The following is a 14,799-nucleotide window of genomic DNA, read 5'->3' as shown; positions in this document are numbered from 1 at the left end:
AACGTTACATAGAACTCACACCTTTCTACAATTAAACATGGGGAAAAAAAAAAAACAACATGCTGTGGCTTTACATTTGACCCCCTCTATTTTGATCTCCCGAAATAAATTGGGCGGTGGAAAAAAAAGACCGAAAACACCCTCCACACAGTGAGACATGGCGGTGGCAGCATCATGCTGTGGTCTGAGTTGATGGGATCGGTACCGAGATGAAAACCTAGTCCAGGAGACTGGAGTTTGGAGTCAGTCTTTTTGCTCCTTCCATACGGAAACATAAACAAACAAACAAACAAAAAAAAAAAAAAAAAAAAAAACACAAGAAGCTTATTTCCGAAATGGAGGCGCGGCCAGGAGCAAATATGAATTATGATCCGCCCTCCACGAACTGCTCGGAGGAGACTGAGTGACAGACCGAAACACACAGGAGACCAGCAGGAGAGAGAGAGAGAGGAGGGAAGAAAGAAACAAAGGAAAAGAAAGGAAAGGAAGGAGCAAAGAAAGAAAGACGCAAAGAGAGGAAAAAATAAATAAAGAAGAGAACGCTCCTAACTTTGGGAAGAGGGACTTTTTTTATATATATTTTTTTTATTATTATTATTATTATTATTTTTCTTTTCCCGTGCCGGACGCAGACATGCGCTGGAAAAGTGAAGTCAAAGTGGAATGCTGCGCGGTGAGCGACGGCGAGGGCGGATCTCTGCTGTCCGACGGCGAGGTGAGCGCACGACGCGCGTCTCTCCCCACCGCGCCGCTGCAGTCCAGACGGGCGCCGCGGAATAAAACGCGAGTGGAAATTGCTCTCCGCCCAATGAATCCGGAGCGAGAGCTCCGGCGTGTCATGGTGAAAAAGCCCGGCCCTCTCCACCCCGACGGCTCGGCGTTTTCGCAATTTGAAGAAATGTCAAAGAAAATTGCCCCCTCCCCTCGAATCCTGCAATTAAAACTCAAGTAGTTAATGAGACCTCTTCACCTTTTGGTTGCTCCGGGTGGAACGTTTGCGGCGAACTTAAGCTCCTTTTAATTGCTGTTATTAAAAAAATCAGTCCTCCCTTTTTTCTTTTTTTTTTTTTTTTTTTTTTTTTCTCCGCCAGACTTCGCGCAGGTTTCCTGATTGACGCGTGAAACGGGTCTGTTGGTTGGTTTAACCTTTGTCTCTTTTTTCATATTATTATTATATTATTATTATTATTATTATTATTATTATTATTATTATTATTATTATTAGTGCCGAATCACAAGTTCTGAAACCCAAGAACATAAGTGCCGGGCTCAAATGTTTTTTCTGGTTTTTTATTTTTTTTTCTAAGTAATGGTAATCTAAAGTAATGGTAATCAAAAGCTGTTGTTTTCCGTAGGCGCGCGTTGTCAGGTGAAAGGTGAAATGCATTTTTTGGGGGCGCGGGGGTGGGGGGGCATTTAAGGCTCCAACACGCCGACATCCTCCTCTTGTCGCGCAGCTTCTCGTCATGTGTGAGGACTGCAAGGGAGACGGAGAGCTGCCGGACGAGCGCGCCGAGGACGGGCGGGACATGATGGTAGGCTGGAGTCCTGGACGGTGAAACGCGCGCACGCTTGGAGTTGGGCGTTTGGTTGGCAGCCTCGAGAAAAAGAAAGAATATATATATATATATAAAAAAAATATATATATATCTGTAATAAATGTAAAGAAAAAAAAGTTTTCAGGAGCCTGTGCGTCGTTTTCTAACCGGTGTGGTGACGGGTGTCCCGCAGGGCGCGCCAGTGGAAGTTTTGGATGAAGACACTTCATCTCCGCCGGCGATGGCCTCCGCGCCTCTGCTGGGCAGGAGCGTGTGCGCCAACTGCAACGAGGAGATAGTGGACAAGTATTTATTGAAGGTGAAAGAGACAAACAAACACAGACGCTGTTCTCGAGGTTCCATGCATTTCAAATAAAAAAAAAAGAAAAAAAATTGTTTTCGTTGCTTTGCGGCGGCGTTTGTCTACACATTCAGACAGCGCGTCTCCTCCTAACTCATCGCATCTTTTTGCTTTAGGTTAACGACTTGTGCTGGCATGTGCGCTGCCTCTCCTGCAGCGTGTGCCAAACCTCGCTTGGCAGCCACGCCAGCTGCTACATCAAGGAGAAGGAGGTTTTCTGCAAACTGGATTACTTCAGGTATGCGCGCTCCACGTTTCGCTGTTGTAGATTTCATTCTACGGTTGGGTAAAATCCCAATTATTGCCAAAAAAACAACAACAAAAGAAAACAAAAAACAAAACAAAAACAAAAACAAAAAAAGCATTGACAACAATTCGACTTATATTGCATGTTACATAGAGAATTTGCACCTCAACTTGTCTTTGTATAATAATAATAATAATAATAATAATAATAATAATAATAATAATAATAATAATAATAAAATAATGATGCCAAAATATTTTCGATTTGTGTGCATTCTTAATAAATCTAAAATCTCAACAAATGTGTTCAGAATTAAAAACTATTGGAATAAAAATAAACAAATAAATAAACAAATGTCCAGTAAGGATGCAGGATTTCTCTTATTATCGTGTCATGTTATTTTGCAGGAATAGTACCACAAAAAAAAATGCAAATAAAAAATAAAGTCAGCAAACTGTCACAAAAATAAATAAATAAATAAATAAATAAAATAAAAAACTGTGGCCTTATTCGGAGTTGCGGTTGACGTCGAAAGCTCTTCTTTCGCAGACGGTACGGCACGTGGTGCGCGTGCTGCGGCAGGAACATCCACTCCACGGACTGGGTCCGCAGGGCCAAGGGCAACGTCTATCACCTGGCCTGCTTCGCCTGCTTCTCCTGCAAGAGGCAGCTCTCCACCGGGGAGGAGTTCGCCCTGGTGGAGGGCAAAGTGCTCTGCAGGGTCCATTACGACTGCATGCTGGACAACCTCAAGAGGGCCGTGGAGAAAGGTGAGCGGGCCGCAGCGGAGCGCGGCGCGGTGCGGCGCCTCCAGACCGGAAGGGAAAACCTCTGCAGCGTTCACAAAAAAAAAAAAAGAAAAAAGAAAAAAAGTAGTTTAATGTAATTGGAGAACAAGAGAGTCTTATTTGGATGGTCCTGATGAGAGCCTTCTGCTGCAGGAAGCAGCGTTAACATGGAGGGAGCCGTGCCGACGGAACAAGAAATCAATCAGCCGAAACCGTCCAAGAGAGCTCGAACCAGCTTCACAGCCGACCAGCTGCAGGTTTGTAAGATTACAACAATAGTGAAATAGCTTCATAATATATTTTCTTCTTTTTTTTGCAATTCAGTATTTTAGTTTCTGAACAAATTCATTCAAAAGATTCGTTCAGGTAATATTTAAGTAGTTCCCCCAAACTCCCACCCCCTTTTATTCTGTTGAGAAAAATAAACAAATTGATAACTTCGGCCTAATTAAAAGCAATAAAGTAAACAATCTGAGGTTTGCTTCTTCTTACAACTGTGGCTAAAGTGGGAGGCCTGCATCAGACCCCTTGTATTTGTATTTTAAGTGATTGTTTTACGTTTTATGAGTCAAAGCTTCTGACTGACAGACGTTCACGTTAGAGAGGCACCAAAGTATTGGTCAAGAGAGCGGAATATGAAATTATTCCTTTAACTGGCAAATCAAATCTAAGATAAATAGTTTTTTTCCCCTTATTCCTTAAATGGAATAAAACCAAAACCTAACCTCATTTTGATGCCCCTTTTTTGAATTTGACAGAAAAGTTCAAAATTCCTGTATATTTACATATTACATATGCTTTGATGCTTAGTAATTTCTTCTCTTTTTTTGTTAAATTTAAAACGTTCAGATCTAATAACATTTTGGCCTTTTGTAGTTCTCAGAAATAAAAATGAATTGCCAGCAGGTCAGACTTAAAAGAGAACTTACGCCTGGCGTTTTATCCAGTCAGTGCAGTGAAAAACCCCCCATAAGATCCTGTATAAAAGTTAAATGAGGATGACTGTCAATACCAACGACAGGCATTAATAATTGTTTTCAGTATCGATTATTAAAACAACAGTAATCTTCAAGCAAACGATAAACTAACAAACCTCCTAGTACAATTAGCCAACTTTCATCCTGGACATTTCCAATTATTATCAATGAACCAAGAGTTCCAAAAATTTATGTAATGCAGAAAGTTACCACAAATTACACGAAGCCTCTATTTCTCACTGAATATAAGCCTAACAATAATTCCTCCACCAATTTCCTCCTGTTTGCAATGCGTTTGAGACAAGTGGAGTCAGCTGAAGGGGCTTCAGCCGAACACGGCAGAGCGGCTCTGTGGGGCCACACAAGAAGTGACTTTCCTCTGCTTGTTGACATGCAGGTGATGCAGGCTCAGTTCGCTCAGGACAACAACCCCGATGCTCAGACTCTGCAGAAGCTGGCAGAGCAGACTGGCCTCAGTCGGAGAGTCATACAGGTTGGTGCACAAAGACAAAACACGTCACGGTTGATCGCGAGATATTGGTCGGTAGGAACGTACGTGGGTTTTGAGCTTGGCGAAGGTGTGTTTTGTGTCGAATGGATTTATATTTGCATGGCTGCTTGGTCAGCGTTACTTTTTACTCTTTGGCTGAAAACTATATGTTCTCCAGCTGTGTGCTGAATTCCATGATTTAAATCTCTTCCGCCTTTTAGGTCAGGCATATCTCAGTCATATTTGTTTGCGTTGAATCTTTCTCGAGTGCAACAGCAGTTTTTCCTTCCTCCATAGACATTTTAGTGACTTTTTTTCAAAATTACTGTCTGTTTTGTGAGCTTGTCTGCTGGTTCCTACAGCGAGATGCTGTTCTTTGTCATTTGAGATGATAGTTGATCCATGTCCAGTTACAGTGCAGTTATTATTTTTTATTATCAATGTGATTTGTAATGCAGGTCTGGTTCCAGAACTGCCGAGCTCGCCACAAAAAGCACGTGAGCCCCAATCACACGTCGAGCACTGCCATGGCCTCCCTGCAGACCGGCCGCCTGTCCCAGCCCACCCCGACCCCTGAAGAGCTGCAGTACACAGCCTACGGCGGCCCAGAAGGCTCAATGCTCTCAGCGCTACACTCCTTCATTGACAGTGAGAACAAGACTATTTTTTTAAGCAAGAAAAACAATAAGAGCATTTTAAACATTTGACCAAAAACCGATTTTTTTTTTTTACTTGTGCCTTTTATATGTGGTTTTGTCTTTTATGATTATGGTCAAGGGTGGTTTTTGTATTTTCTTTTACCGATAAATAGTTTAAGTATCTCTCATTAATGGCACTCAATAGTCAAATAATGGGGCTATCCTAAAAACAATAAAAATAAAATCAATTGTTAGTATTGCTCGTGTTAGAAACTCTAGTACTATTACTACTACTACTAATAATAATAATAATGATTGATGAGTTGAATTCGAGTTTTACACAAACAAAATTTGACATTATACTATTCTATTGCTACTAAAATGTGCACCTCTGTTTTAATTCTGGTTGTGAAAACTCAGAAAACAAGAATGCTTATAAAAAGGAAAAATCTTAGGTAAATAAAATGCTAAACATGGTGGAAAGGGAGACTCATCTAATATAAATAAATAAATAAATAAACATCAGATTAGATGTCAATGCTAATTTTGATTATTACGGCTTATAGTTACTATTATTCTATTTTATTTCTCAGATATAAATAATGTAGGCTTTGAACTGAGCAGTCTATACACTACGAAGAGTCTGTGCTCAGGACGGCCCGGTTGCTCTGATTTTCCTGGACCTCGGATCAAGCCAGTTTCCTGGCCAGTCGAGCGTAGTGCAAACCATGCATTGCTAATTTGGCAATGTGGGCAACATCTAAGTCCTGCAGAAAAAGGAAATCAGGAAGCTTGTCAGCAGAGATAAATGTGAAATCGTCTAAAACATCCAAGTCAACTGCATTTTACCTTCATAAAGCACAGTGAGGCTACCTGAAGGTCACTCAGCTCATAACTGATTGTGGAAACGTCAAAGTGGCTCACAAGTGGCTTTGATTCTGTGGTTCCTCTCTGTTCCTCCAACATTGGGGTCTAAATTAAACGTGAAACTTTCACTGTATCTAAAAGTGCATTCAAGGTCCCTGAGCAACACTACTTCCTCTTTTGCATGTTAGGATTTTGTTCTTTAACTTTCGTGGGCGTTGCTCCACAATTCTTTCAAGGTTGTAGTTATCCCTGTTGTGCATATTGTTGTTTTTTTTTCCTCTCATCTTTCCAATGTTATGTTCGGATATAGCCCTCTGTTTGCAACTAGCTATTATTGTAGAAATGACCCTTGTGGGTTGCCACACATCTGATAGTGCAGTTGACTGCTGGCATGTCAGCAGTTGTCCCCATGATTTGTGTTCGCCATCATGGAGTCTGATATGAAAACTTGAGTTTTCATCATAATAATGAAAATGATAAGAATGAGCGATTTCACTGTGTGTAATGAAACTGAAGAAGTTTTTCCCTTTTTTGAATTAAATAACTCAAGCAAATTAAACAAACAGTTGTATTATAGATATATAAAAGCTCTTTCCCAAAACCTTTAGAGTAAAACAAGTTTGAAATATCACGATTGTTTTTTTATTACTTCACAAGCAAACCTGCATCGTAATGATGTCGTAATAACTCGGACTCCGTTTTCTGTTTGCAGTACACTCTCCTCCCTCCATGTTTCAGCCGCTGCTGCCTGCCCACGCCATGACCTCCTTGCCTGTGTCTCACGCCTAGCTGCTCTCTCTCTCTCACACACACACGCACGCGCACACACACGCACACACACCCCCGTACAGCTTCAGACCTCACCAGCGTTTCTTCTCCATAACCAGCTGCAGTATTTTGATGCTCAAGGTAAATATGATTTGATGTTCATCACATAATTTCATTCAAACTTCAAGAAATTCATCCTTCCATGTCTGTATTTAAAAAACAAAAACATTGTTGAAGACCATGACTTACAGTCCTCTGTGTACTGTATAATGTGGAAATGCAAAATTTTCAGTGTACCTCATAGAGCTGTGACACACGGCAGTATATTTGTTCATGTTGTTGGTGACAATGTCTGACTGTGCTACTCCATGTTAAAAGCCAAGAGGCTTGAAACTCCGTATGAAGGTGAACATGAATTTGTTTTGTATAAATGTTGCAATTTAATTTATTGTATGTGAAGTTTCTGTTTCAAGAATAAAGGACTAATTTCACAAACTTTAAGGAAATGATTGAAAACCTACAAATTGTGTTGACATCTCTGCACAGCACAACATTTTATTGTTTTACAAAACATATTAGCTTACAAATCCTACAAGAACATTTTTCACATGCAATTCCAGAATGTCAACTCTGCACATTACATACATTTGAACTCTTTTCACGTCAGACACCTCAGAGCTCTGCGTCTTCACAACGTTTCCTTTTCAAGAGATTCTGGAAGAAAACAGAGTCCAATTTTGCCAGCAGGGAGGATTTACTTGTGTCTACTTGCAGACTGTGGTTGACCAAAAGAATCCTATTTTCAGACGTGGGAGGGAGCGGAGGGCATATAAAAACAAAAGTTTTACAACACTTATCAGATCTGAAGTATTCCCCCCCGGTGGGAACGAGACTTAAGTCCCAGCTACACGCACAACAACAAAGAGAGGCGTACGATTCAACTGGGGGTGCAGCCGCTATTCAGAGCAACACCGAAAATGACAACATGTCACATGTGCGCCATGCCCCACTGACACGCTACATGCTTCGTTTGTCCTGTTCCTCATCCACAAGAACCGGTGTTGTGCTTTCATGGAACGCCTTCATGTCCCGGCGTGTCCAGCCCAAACGGGTGCCGTGGGTGTGTAAAGTCTGGCAGCGCTGTCACTCCCGAGGTACCAGGAGGGCAGGCTCTCATGTGTGACACACACTCAAGGCGAAGGCTCACAAGCGTGAGTTGACTTTCAAGAGTCAGAGATTAAAATCATTTAAATGACAGACGCGTAAGTCCACCCTCCATAAGAAATAAATTAAGCAGAGTGGAGTGTTTTGAGACTCAGAGGACAGTGAAGATGCTCATTTATTCAACGTTTTTTTCCAAAAAATAACGGACACAAAACTTTACATCTTATTCTCTTTTCTAGAATTAGTCTCAAAGGGTAAAGACATAAAAAAGATGCCTCCTACTGGGTTTTACAATCAAACGCAGTTAAACAAATGAACGCCCGACTGCATCTAGCACATAGATGGGAGGAAACTGCTTCGAACTGGGCTCAGAACTCCCACAAGAGTAAGTCAGCAGCTCCGTTTAGGATGCAGTGATAGAATAGTATCAGACTTTGAAAAGTTGTGTAAAATATTCACAGTTTTAGATATACTTTACTGCAGTCGCAATAAAAAAAGGGGTTGGTTGTGCTGCACTGCACGTGCCTTACAGCATTCAGCTGATTTTTAAAGTGGCATCAGTTTGGTAAGGATGTCAGCTGGCTAAGAAAAGCCATGTCTCCTCGTAAAAAATAAGCCTTTGTGCAATCTTTAATCATTTCTAGCGTCTTCTGTAGCCCATAATAGTTAACATTCATTAACTTTCATATATTTTTCTCCAGTTCACACATTTGCATACCTATGTATCAGCACCAGGGAAACAGCAATAAAACAGGACAATTTAAAACAATCATCAAAAATGTAAACAATGCCATTCATAAAAATGTTACCACACACATTCTTAGGAGAATATTATGACATATTTTGAGCTATAAGGTCAGCAGTGCATTTATCCTTCATCAGTAGTAAATACAGAATATGGCATGTAAAGATTACTGGCTCCCTCACATGGCAAAAACTGGAAACTACAGAAGCTTAAAGTGCAACAAAAGCTGAGGTTACTGCAGTCCCAATAAAGAAATTTGTTGTTCCACAAGAAACCTTCAGTGAAACTTGACTGCAACTGTAACTAATACGATTAGTAATAATAATTTGACAGCAGACGTCCAAGGACAGCTATCTTATTTAAAGGGTTTAGGCTTGGTGTAAACTTGCAGAGTCTGAATCAAATCATTATTTTTCTTTCGAGAAGCTCCTGCCAGTTAAACTGACATTTGACCGTTTACCGCCTCATCGTCTTCTTCTTGCAACTACGCGCAGTGGTGTCGACGGTCTTTCCATTATTTCTACAATCATTCTTTTCTGGAAGATCTTCATCAGGTTCGGGGTCATGTGGTAGGGCTTGCTTGGCGAGCCGTTGTTCACCTCCAGATCACACACTACAGCGAGACAATATCAAAGACATTTGTGACAATGCAACACTTTGAAAATTGAAAACCTCTACGTGGTGATACGTCATCCATTTATGTTTATTCAAAAAGAAATGATCACATTTTCGTCTGTTTCATTAAGTTAAAAAAGAAGAAGAAAAAAAAAGAAGTCCTGTACAAAACCGAAACACAGATTAACCTCCAGACATACGTGTGTATTATACTGAATATTAAAACAGCACAACATCTGAACATCCAAGAATCCAATAATAATAATAATAATACAAATAAAAAGACTACCAAAAATGGCTTTGAAATCCTTTTATAAACTTTATCCCAAAAACTCCTGGTGTTAAGTCTAAAATTACAGAAGGAGGATCATTTTTTTTATCCCTTTGTTCGACAACTAGGCACATAAACTAGCGGCTGCAATCACTTGTCCTGAAAATACTCAGGTTCTGTCCAGATTTTAAGCAATAGCCATAAAATTCTTGCTAAAGTCTTAACCTCCCACAAAGTCTTTGTGTTACAGTACATACAAGGGGGTAATAAATGAAATGAAATGATTGTGTGGTGAACTGAAAACAAGAGTTTAGCTGGGTGTAGTGTTCAAATCACATTCGGATTTGTGTTTACAATCATCAAGGGTGAAAATCACCAAAAACAAACGTGGGAAACAACAGCAAAATAATCATGCTGCAGGCAGTAAATTAAACACACGATTCCTTTACTGTAGGGGAATCAAACAGGTCATGATTTCACACCAAAAGACCAAAGTGCCATAAGAAAGTGCCCCAGAATTCCAACACTGTTCAGGGTGATGCTTTACATCATAGTCCATCAGTGACATCTGTACAATTTAAGGTCCCCATGTTTGTTTCGTTTCTTTTGAGAAGAAACAAAACAAAACAGAAAAACAACATGTCTCCGCTTGTGCATCCATCCTGTATACTGATGTGCATCCTCAAAGTAAGGCAGAGGTCAGCAGAAAATACAGAGAAACATGAAGAAAAGCATAGAAGACAAAAAGGCAAGTATCTGAACTGGCTCATGAGAGGAAGTGAAGCCAAGTGTTTTTTTTTTTTGTATTTTTTCAGTCCTCTGTGCTTTGGGACCTGAACTGTTCACATGTCCTTTCATGTTCAGATCATCCCTGCATCCAGTTTAGATGTTTAGCCCTCGAGAACTTGCAGAGCCTCCACACACAAAGCAGATATGGAGAAGTGAGTCAGAATCGAAAGTTCAGGAAAGAAGCGCCTGCACACCGCTCAGGAGGAAGCACTCGATTTAGCACGCTCCTCTCCTTTGCGGAGGATCTTGTGCAGGCCTGGAGATACGTAGTAGGGCCTGGAAGAAGAGCCATCGTTCCTCTCCAGGTCCTCACCTGAGACCGTATCGCAGCACAGAGGGACAACAGCAGAGGCAGGTGAGCAGTGCAAGAGAGATAGAAGGAGAAAGATAGGTAAAAGCTTAGTGGAGAAAGTAAATAAAAGCAGAATAGGCAAAAGTGGAGCAGTGAATAACTAGGAATGGCTATTAGTCATTTAGAGATAGCTTTGTAGAGCTCCCGCATCCCCACGCGTAATCTACAGCTAGAAGTTTATAAAAATACTGGATACTTACAAAAGCATAGGAACAGCGTGTCCACACACATGGCATAAACATTAAAAAAGCCACTTGTGATCATGAACGACCCAATTATCAGCGTCTGAAAACAAAAAAAATCAAAAGATGTTTAGCTTGCATATCATTTTGTTTTTATGCAACAAACAACAGAATGGGTCAGATTCGGTCAGAATGAGTTCCTAACTAAATTCAGCTCTCCTTGCCCGTTGTTGTATATCACACACACTATGATGTATGTGCAGCCAGTGATTTAAATTTAACTTTAGAATTTTCGGTATCTTTCTACCGAAAAAAAAAAAAAAAAAAAAAAACTATATTCAGCAGCGCACTCTAATGCAGAGTATAGTACTTGTTTAGAGTTTTATAAAGTCCAAAGGACCCCAAAGCTCTTCACACTACATTCAGTCATTCTCTAATTCATTTACATGTGAAATGTAAAGTTATTTTTAAGTTCAGTATATTCAAAATAATTTTTGCCAGAAAAATTTAGAAACATTCTAGGCCAATAGCTTTAATTGGTGGGAGTTAATCTGCATTCATTTGCATTACAATGACATTTTAACTTCTCACCAGAAGGGGGACCCAATTGAAGTTTAGTTGAGGTACCATATCTTGAACCATTGGTATTCTTTTGGAGAAGAAGAGAAATGCAAGAACCCCTGAAAAAACAAACATTTTATTTCTAAAGGATAAAATCTAAAGAATGTGTTAAAAAGATACAGGTAAAATAATGCTAAATGATCAGTATGTCCATAATTCAACATTTTCTCCCCTCTTCTCTGCAACTCACTCGGACAAGAAGGAAAACAACAACTTTCAAGTTTTACTACAGGTTCCCAGTTGAATTTAGCTGTGAACTTCTGCCTCAGTCTTGATTAAATCGTTTTGCCGTCAGGTTTTCCTTCCTTCAACTCTGACTGGCTTACTTGTATTTGCTGAGGAAAATGATCAACACCCTTCACAAGGATGGTAATCCCCAAAAAGCTCATTGATGAAGAAGGTGTTTGTTCACAGAGTTCTGCATCCAGGCATATTATCAGAAAGTTGAGTGGAAAGAAGAAATGTGACAAGAAAAGGTTCACCAGAACAAGGGAGAACCTCAGTCTTAAGACTGTCAAGTGAAATCAATACCCTAACACAACAGTACAATTAATTTAGGGACAAAAGCAGCTAAATTCTAAACTAAATTCATGTCAAACCTTCCTGATTTTTATCTGTAAGAAAAAAAAAAAAAAAAAAAAAAAAAAAAAAAGAGAACGCCAGAGAGATTTTCCTTCCATTTAAAGATGTGAACTATTTTGTGCTGGTTTATCACATAAAATCCAGCTGACAATTATGCTGAAGTTTGATGTTGGACAATATGAACTAAAAAATTCAAGATGCACAGATATGTTTTGCAAGGCATTCTATGCAGAGGTACTCAATAAATATGATTTATGTTTGATTAAAAGTATCAAACATACTTTTATGGAAAAAAATTACCCTTAAAGTGAAACAATGTCTTCAAAAGAACAAAGACAGAACAGGAATTTGAAGCAGATTTTTACATGTCACTATTTACAGAAGTCAAATGAAAGACTTACCAATTCCTCCTGAAATGACGAGTTTTCCTATGAACAGCAGAAAGGCGATGAGGTTATCCAAGACAACCACCCTTCAGAAGAAAAGTAAGAACAAACATATCAAAGCGATGCAGAGGACTTTTTAAAACAGATGTTATTCTTAGCACCATAACATGAGTTGCGACCTTTAAGTCATTGGTAAATCAAGATACTTTCCAATACATTTTCTTTTTTACTTAATTGCAAGAAAAGAAAAAAAGATCCAACTCAAAAGGAATTGTGACACTTACAGTGCCTTGCAAAAGTATTCAGACGCCTTGAATTTTCTACATTTTGTCACATTACAACCACAGACATAAATATATTTAATTGGAAATGAATGTTATGTGAAAGACCAAAACAAAGTGGCATACATTTGTGGCGTAGAGAGAAAATTATACACGATTCAAAACTTTCTTTTTTACAAATAAAACAAACTGAAAAGTGCGGTATGCTGTATTTGTTGATAAGTGAAATGGCTTTTAGAGCTGGAACAAATAGAAAGCTAACACAGGTACACACCGCAAAATATTCCTCATCAAGAGATCAAAAGCGTCCCTGGAAGATTTGCAAAAGCTGTGCCCGTATATTGCTATCTGTTGGTGACAAAGTCTGTAGTTAGTTCAGCACAAGGGTACAAGCATGGCCAAACAACAGCTTATAACCCCAGCAGACAAATTAACAAACCATACTCATGGAAATGACCTACCATAATGTACGCATTTGTGTTGAGAAACTTGATGAATCTTTCCAGGCACCAGAAGCAGCACTTGAGGCAGTGAAGCAGGAACCGACTCATACAACTTTGAGAACCTGGGAAGCCAACGTCGTCACTTTATGTGAAATAGCTGTTCGTTTTATTCAGAGTAAGAATGCCAGTTTGTAAAAGAGTTCAAACTTACGTTTCAATTTGAGATGAAGGTTCTCAAGAACAATTCGGATCATCTGCACCATAGCAAGGAGTAGAGAACCAAAGGCTAGAGAACCCGTGTGGTACCTGCGCAGAACACACAAAACACTTAGCTGAGATTCATTTTAACACTGGAACAGAAGTGATCAAAACCAAGCAGTGTCTCATGAGACGATTCATCTCATTCTATGTTTTACTGACAGTAAAATACTGCTGTTTTGTAAGCAGCAGAAATCCTAAACCAATAATCCTTTCCCACTTTTGAGATGTTTTTTTTTTTTTTACATTTGCAACTCTTTACCAACCATACAAATATAGATTTATACACAATGTTATTAGCTTACACAATTTCCTTCAAAGTGAGTCTGAAACCTACCGCATGGCTCTGCTGAACGAAGCATAAACAGGGCAGGTAGGGATGTCTTTCGGCTTCCTCTTGGCCCAGTAGTAGGAGGCGAATGCCCCTGCCAGAGTGCACTTCCCCAAGGCCAGGACAAAGTTGACCAGCCAGAGGAACACAAACAGGTTACAAACATGGAGGAGGAGGATGTAGTTGTGGTATACAGTCTCTCCGCCGTAGAATGCAAACATGCACTGTGCTCCAGGGCACTCTTTGGCTATTTCGGTCTGATTGAAGGTCTAAAACATAGAAACAGATGAGAATTTGGTATTTAGTGAGACGCTCAGAACATGATTTTTGAATAACGTCACTCTGCATCTGCAGCAATCATGTATTTACTAAACACTGTCTGACCAAGTTGCATAGGAGTCCTTTAAAATAAAAACTATTGCAAGTTAGAAAGGCATAGTAAAACCTATTGACACAAACAAATCATTTCTCACAGTGCTAATCTGATGTGTGTGAGAGTCTGGGTCTAACCTTTGGACTGCACGTGAGGTTTCTATGAATGCACTTATCATCAGGGGAAGTCACCTTGTAGATGGCGTTACCTGAAGAGGCCAAGAAGCTGAGGGAACACCAGATAAGGCAGAAAACCCAATAACGCTCAACTAAATTAAAACTACCACACAAAGCAAAAGAACAGGGGCATCTGAAAAAGTTTGAATATATTTGAGAAGTTAATTAATTTCACATGTATACGTAACACACAAAAATAAAGGATACACTGCTGTGACAGCAGAGTAGGCTATACAGATGGCCAGAAGAAAAAAGGTGACGATCGGGTAGAAGAGAGTACATATGATGTAAAAGATGGCCCTAGAAACAAGATCAGACATTGTATGAAACAAGGTGAACATATACAGTTTACTGGTTAAAGCTTATAATCACACTCACCTGCTTCCTTCCTTCATTAGTGCAAAAGCGATGCTTAGATTCTTTCTCAGAAAAATCAGCATAAGAACGATGACAACCACAATCAAAATAAGCAGGATCACTAAAACACAAACAACAAGAGAGACACTTTCATCTGGTCTTCATTACCACCTTCGGTACTAACGCATATGCCGCCAAG

At 39.7% G+C, this 14,799-nt stretch overlaps 2 protein-coding genes across 4 annotated transcripts in view; one reads left to right on the top strand and one right to left on the bottom strand.

Moving 5' to 3' along the window:
- Positions 1–405: 405 nt before the first annotated feature.
- On the top strand, positions 406–7,169 carry LOC129374351 (LIM/homeobox protein Lhx8). Of its 2 annotated transcripts, XM_055052743.1 has the most exons (9): positions 406–715; positions 1,458–1,535; positions 1,732–1,857; positions 2,016–2,137; positions 2,696–2,916; positions 3,088–3,191; positions 4,309–4,404; positions 4,860–5,049; positions 6,619–7,169. In XM_055052743.1, the coding sequence occupies exons 1-9, from the start codon at positions 635–637 to the stop codon at positions 6,693–6,695; spliced, it is 1,095 nt and encodes a 364-aa protein (XP_054908718.1). In that variant the 5' UTR covers positions 406–634; the 3' UTR covers positions 6,696–7,169. The 2 variants fall into 2 exon arrangements, with proteins under 2 accessions (XP_054908718.1, XP_054908720.1); XM_055052745.1 differs by lacking the exon at positions 1,458–1,535 and having other exon boundaries at positions 408–715.
- Positions 7,170–7,211: 42 nt separating this feature from the next.
- Positions 7,212–14,799, bottom strand: part of slc44a5b (solute carrier family 44 member 5b) — a 28,796-nt gene continuing 21,208 nt past the window's right edge. The window contains exons 12-22 of one of the 2 annotated variants that reach the window (XM_055052514.1): positions 14,622–14,721; positions 14,451–14,543; positions 14,205–14,292; positions 13,701–13,963; positions 13,317–13,411; positions 13,124–13,227; positions 12,937–13,010; positions 12,397–12,467; positions 11,384–11,472; positions 10,811–10,895; positions 7,212–9,196 (exon numbers count right to left, since the gene is read on the bottom strand). In XM_055052514.1, coding sequence (XP_054908489.1) covers positions 9,048–9,196; positions 10,811–10,895; positions 11,384–11,472; positions 12,397–12,467; positions 12,937–13,010; positions 13,124–13,227; positions 13,317–13,411; positions 13,701–13,963; positions 14,205–14,292; positions 14,451–14,543; positions 14,622–14,721 — 1,211 coding nt within the window. In that variant the 3' untranslated portion in view covers positions 7,212–9,047. Of the gene's footprint in view, positions 9,197–9,258; positions 10,572–10,810; positions 10,896–11,383; positions 11,473–12,396; positions 12,468–12,936; positions 13,011–13,123; positions 13,228–13,316; positions 13,412–13,700; positions 13,964–14,204; positions 14,293–14,450; positions 14,544–14,621; positions 14,722–14,799 lie in introns of those variants that run through there. The other variant, XM_055052524.1, reaches the window with a different exon arrangement.

The sequence above is a fragment of the Poeciliopsis prolifica genome, unplaced genomic scaffold (assembly GCF_027474105.1).
Source record: "Poeciliopsis prolifica strain line A6 unplaced genomic scaffold, Auburn_PproV2 SCAFFOLD002, whole genome shotgun sequence".
NCBI lineage: Eukaryota > Metazoa > Chordata > Actinopteri > Cyprinodontiformes > Poeciliidae > Poeciliopsis > Poeciliopsis prolifica.
This window is presented reverse-complemented; position numbering and strand designations above follow the sequence as displayed.

Bases quoted from the DNA above. Each gene is read 5' to 3' on its own strand.
- LOC129374351 (XM_055052743.1), top strand. From the start codon at position 635: ATGCGCTGGAAAAGTGAAGTCAAAGTGGAATGCTGCGCGGTGAGCGAC. The intron at 716-1,457 runs GTGAGCGCACGA...CTTGTCGCGCAG, and splicing joins CTCTGCTGTCCGACGGCGAG to CTTCTCGTCATGTGTGAGGA. The intron at 5,050-6,618 runs GTGAGAACAAGA...TTCTGTTTGCAG, and splicing joins GCTACACTCCTTCATTGACA to TACACTCTCCTCCCTCCATG.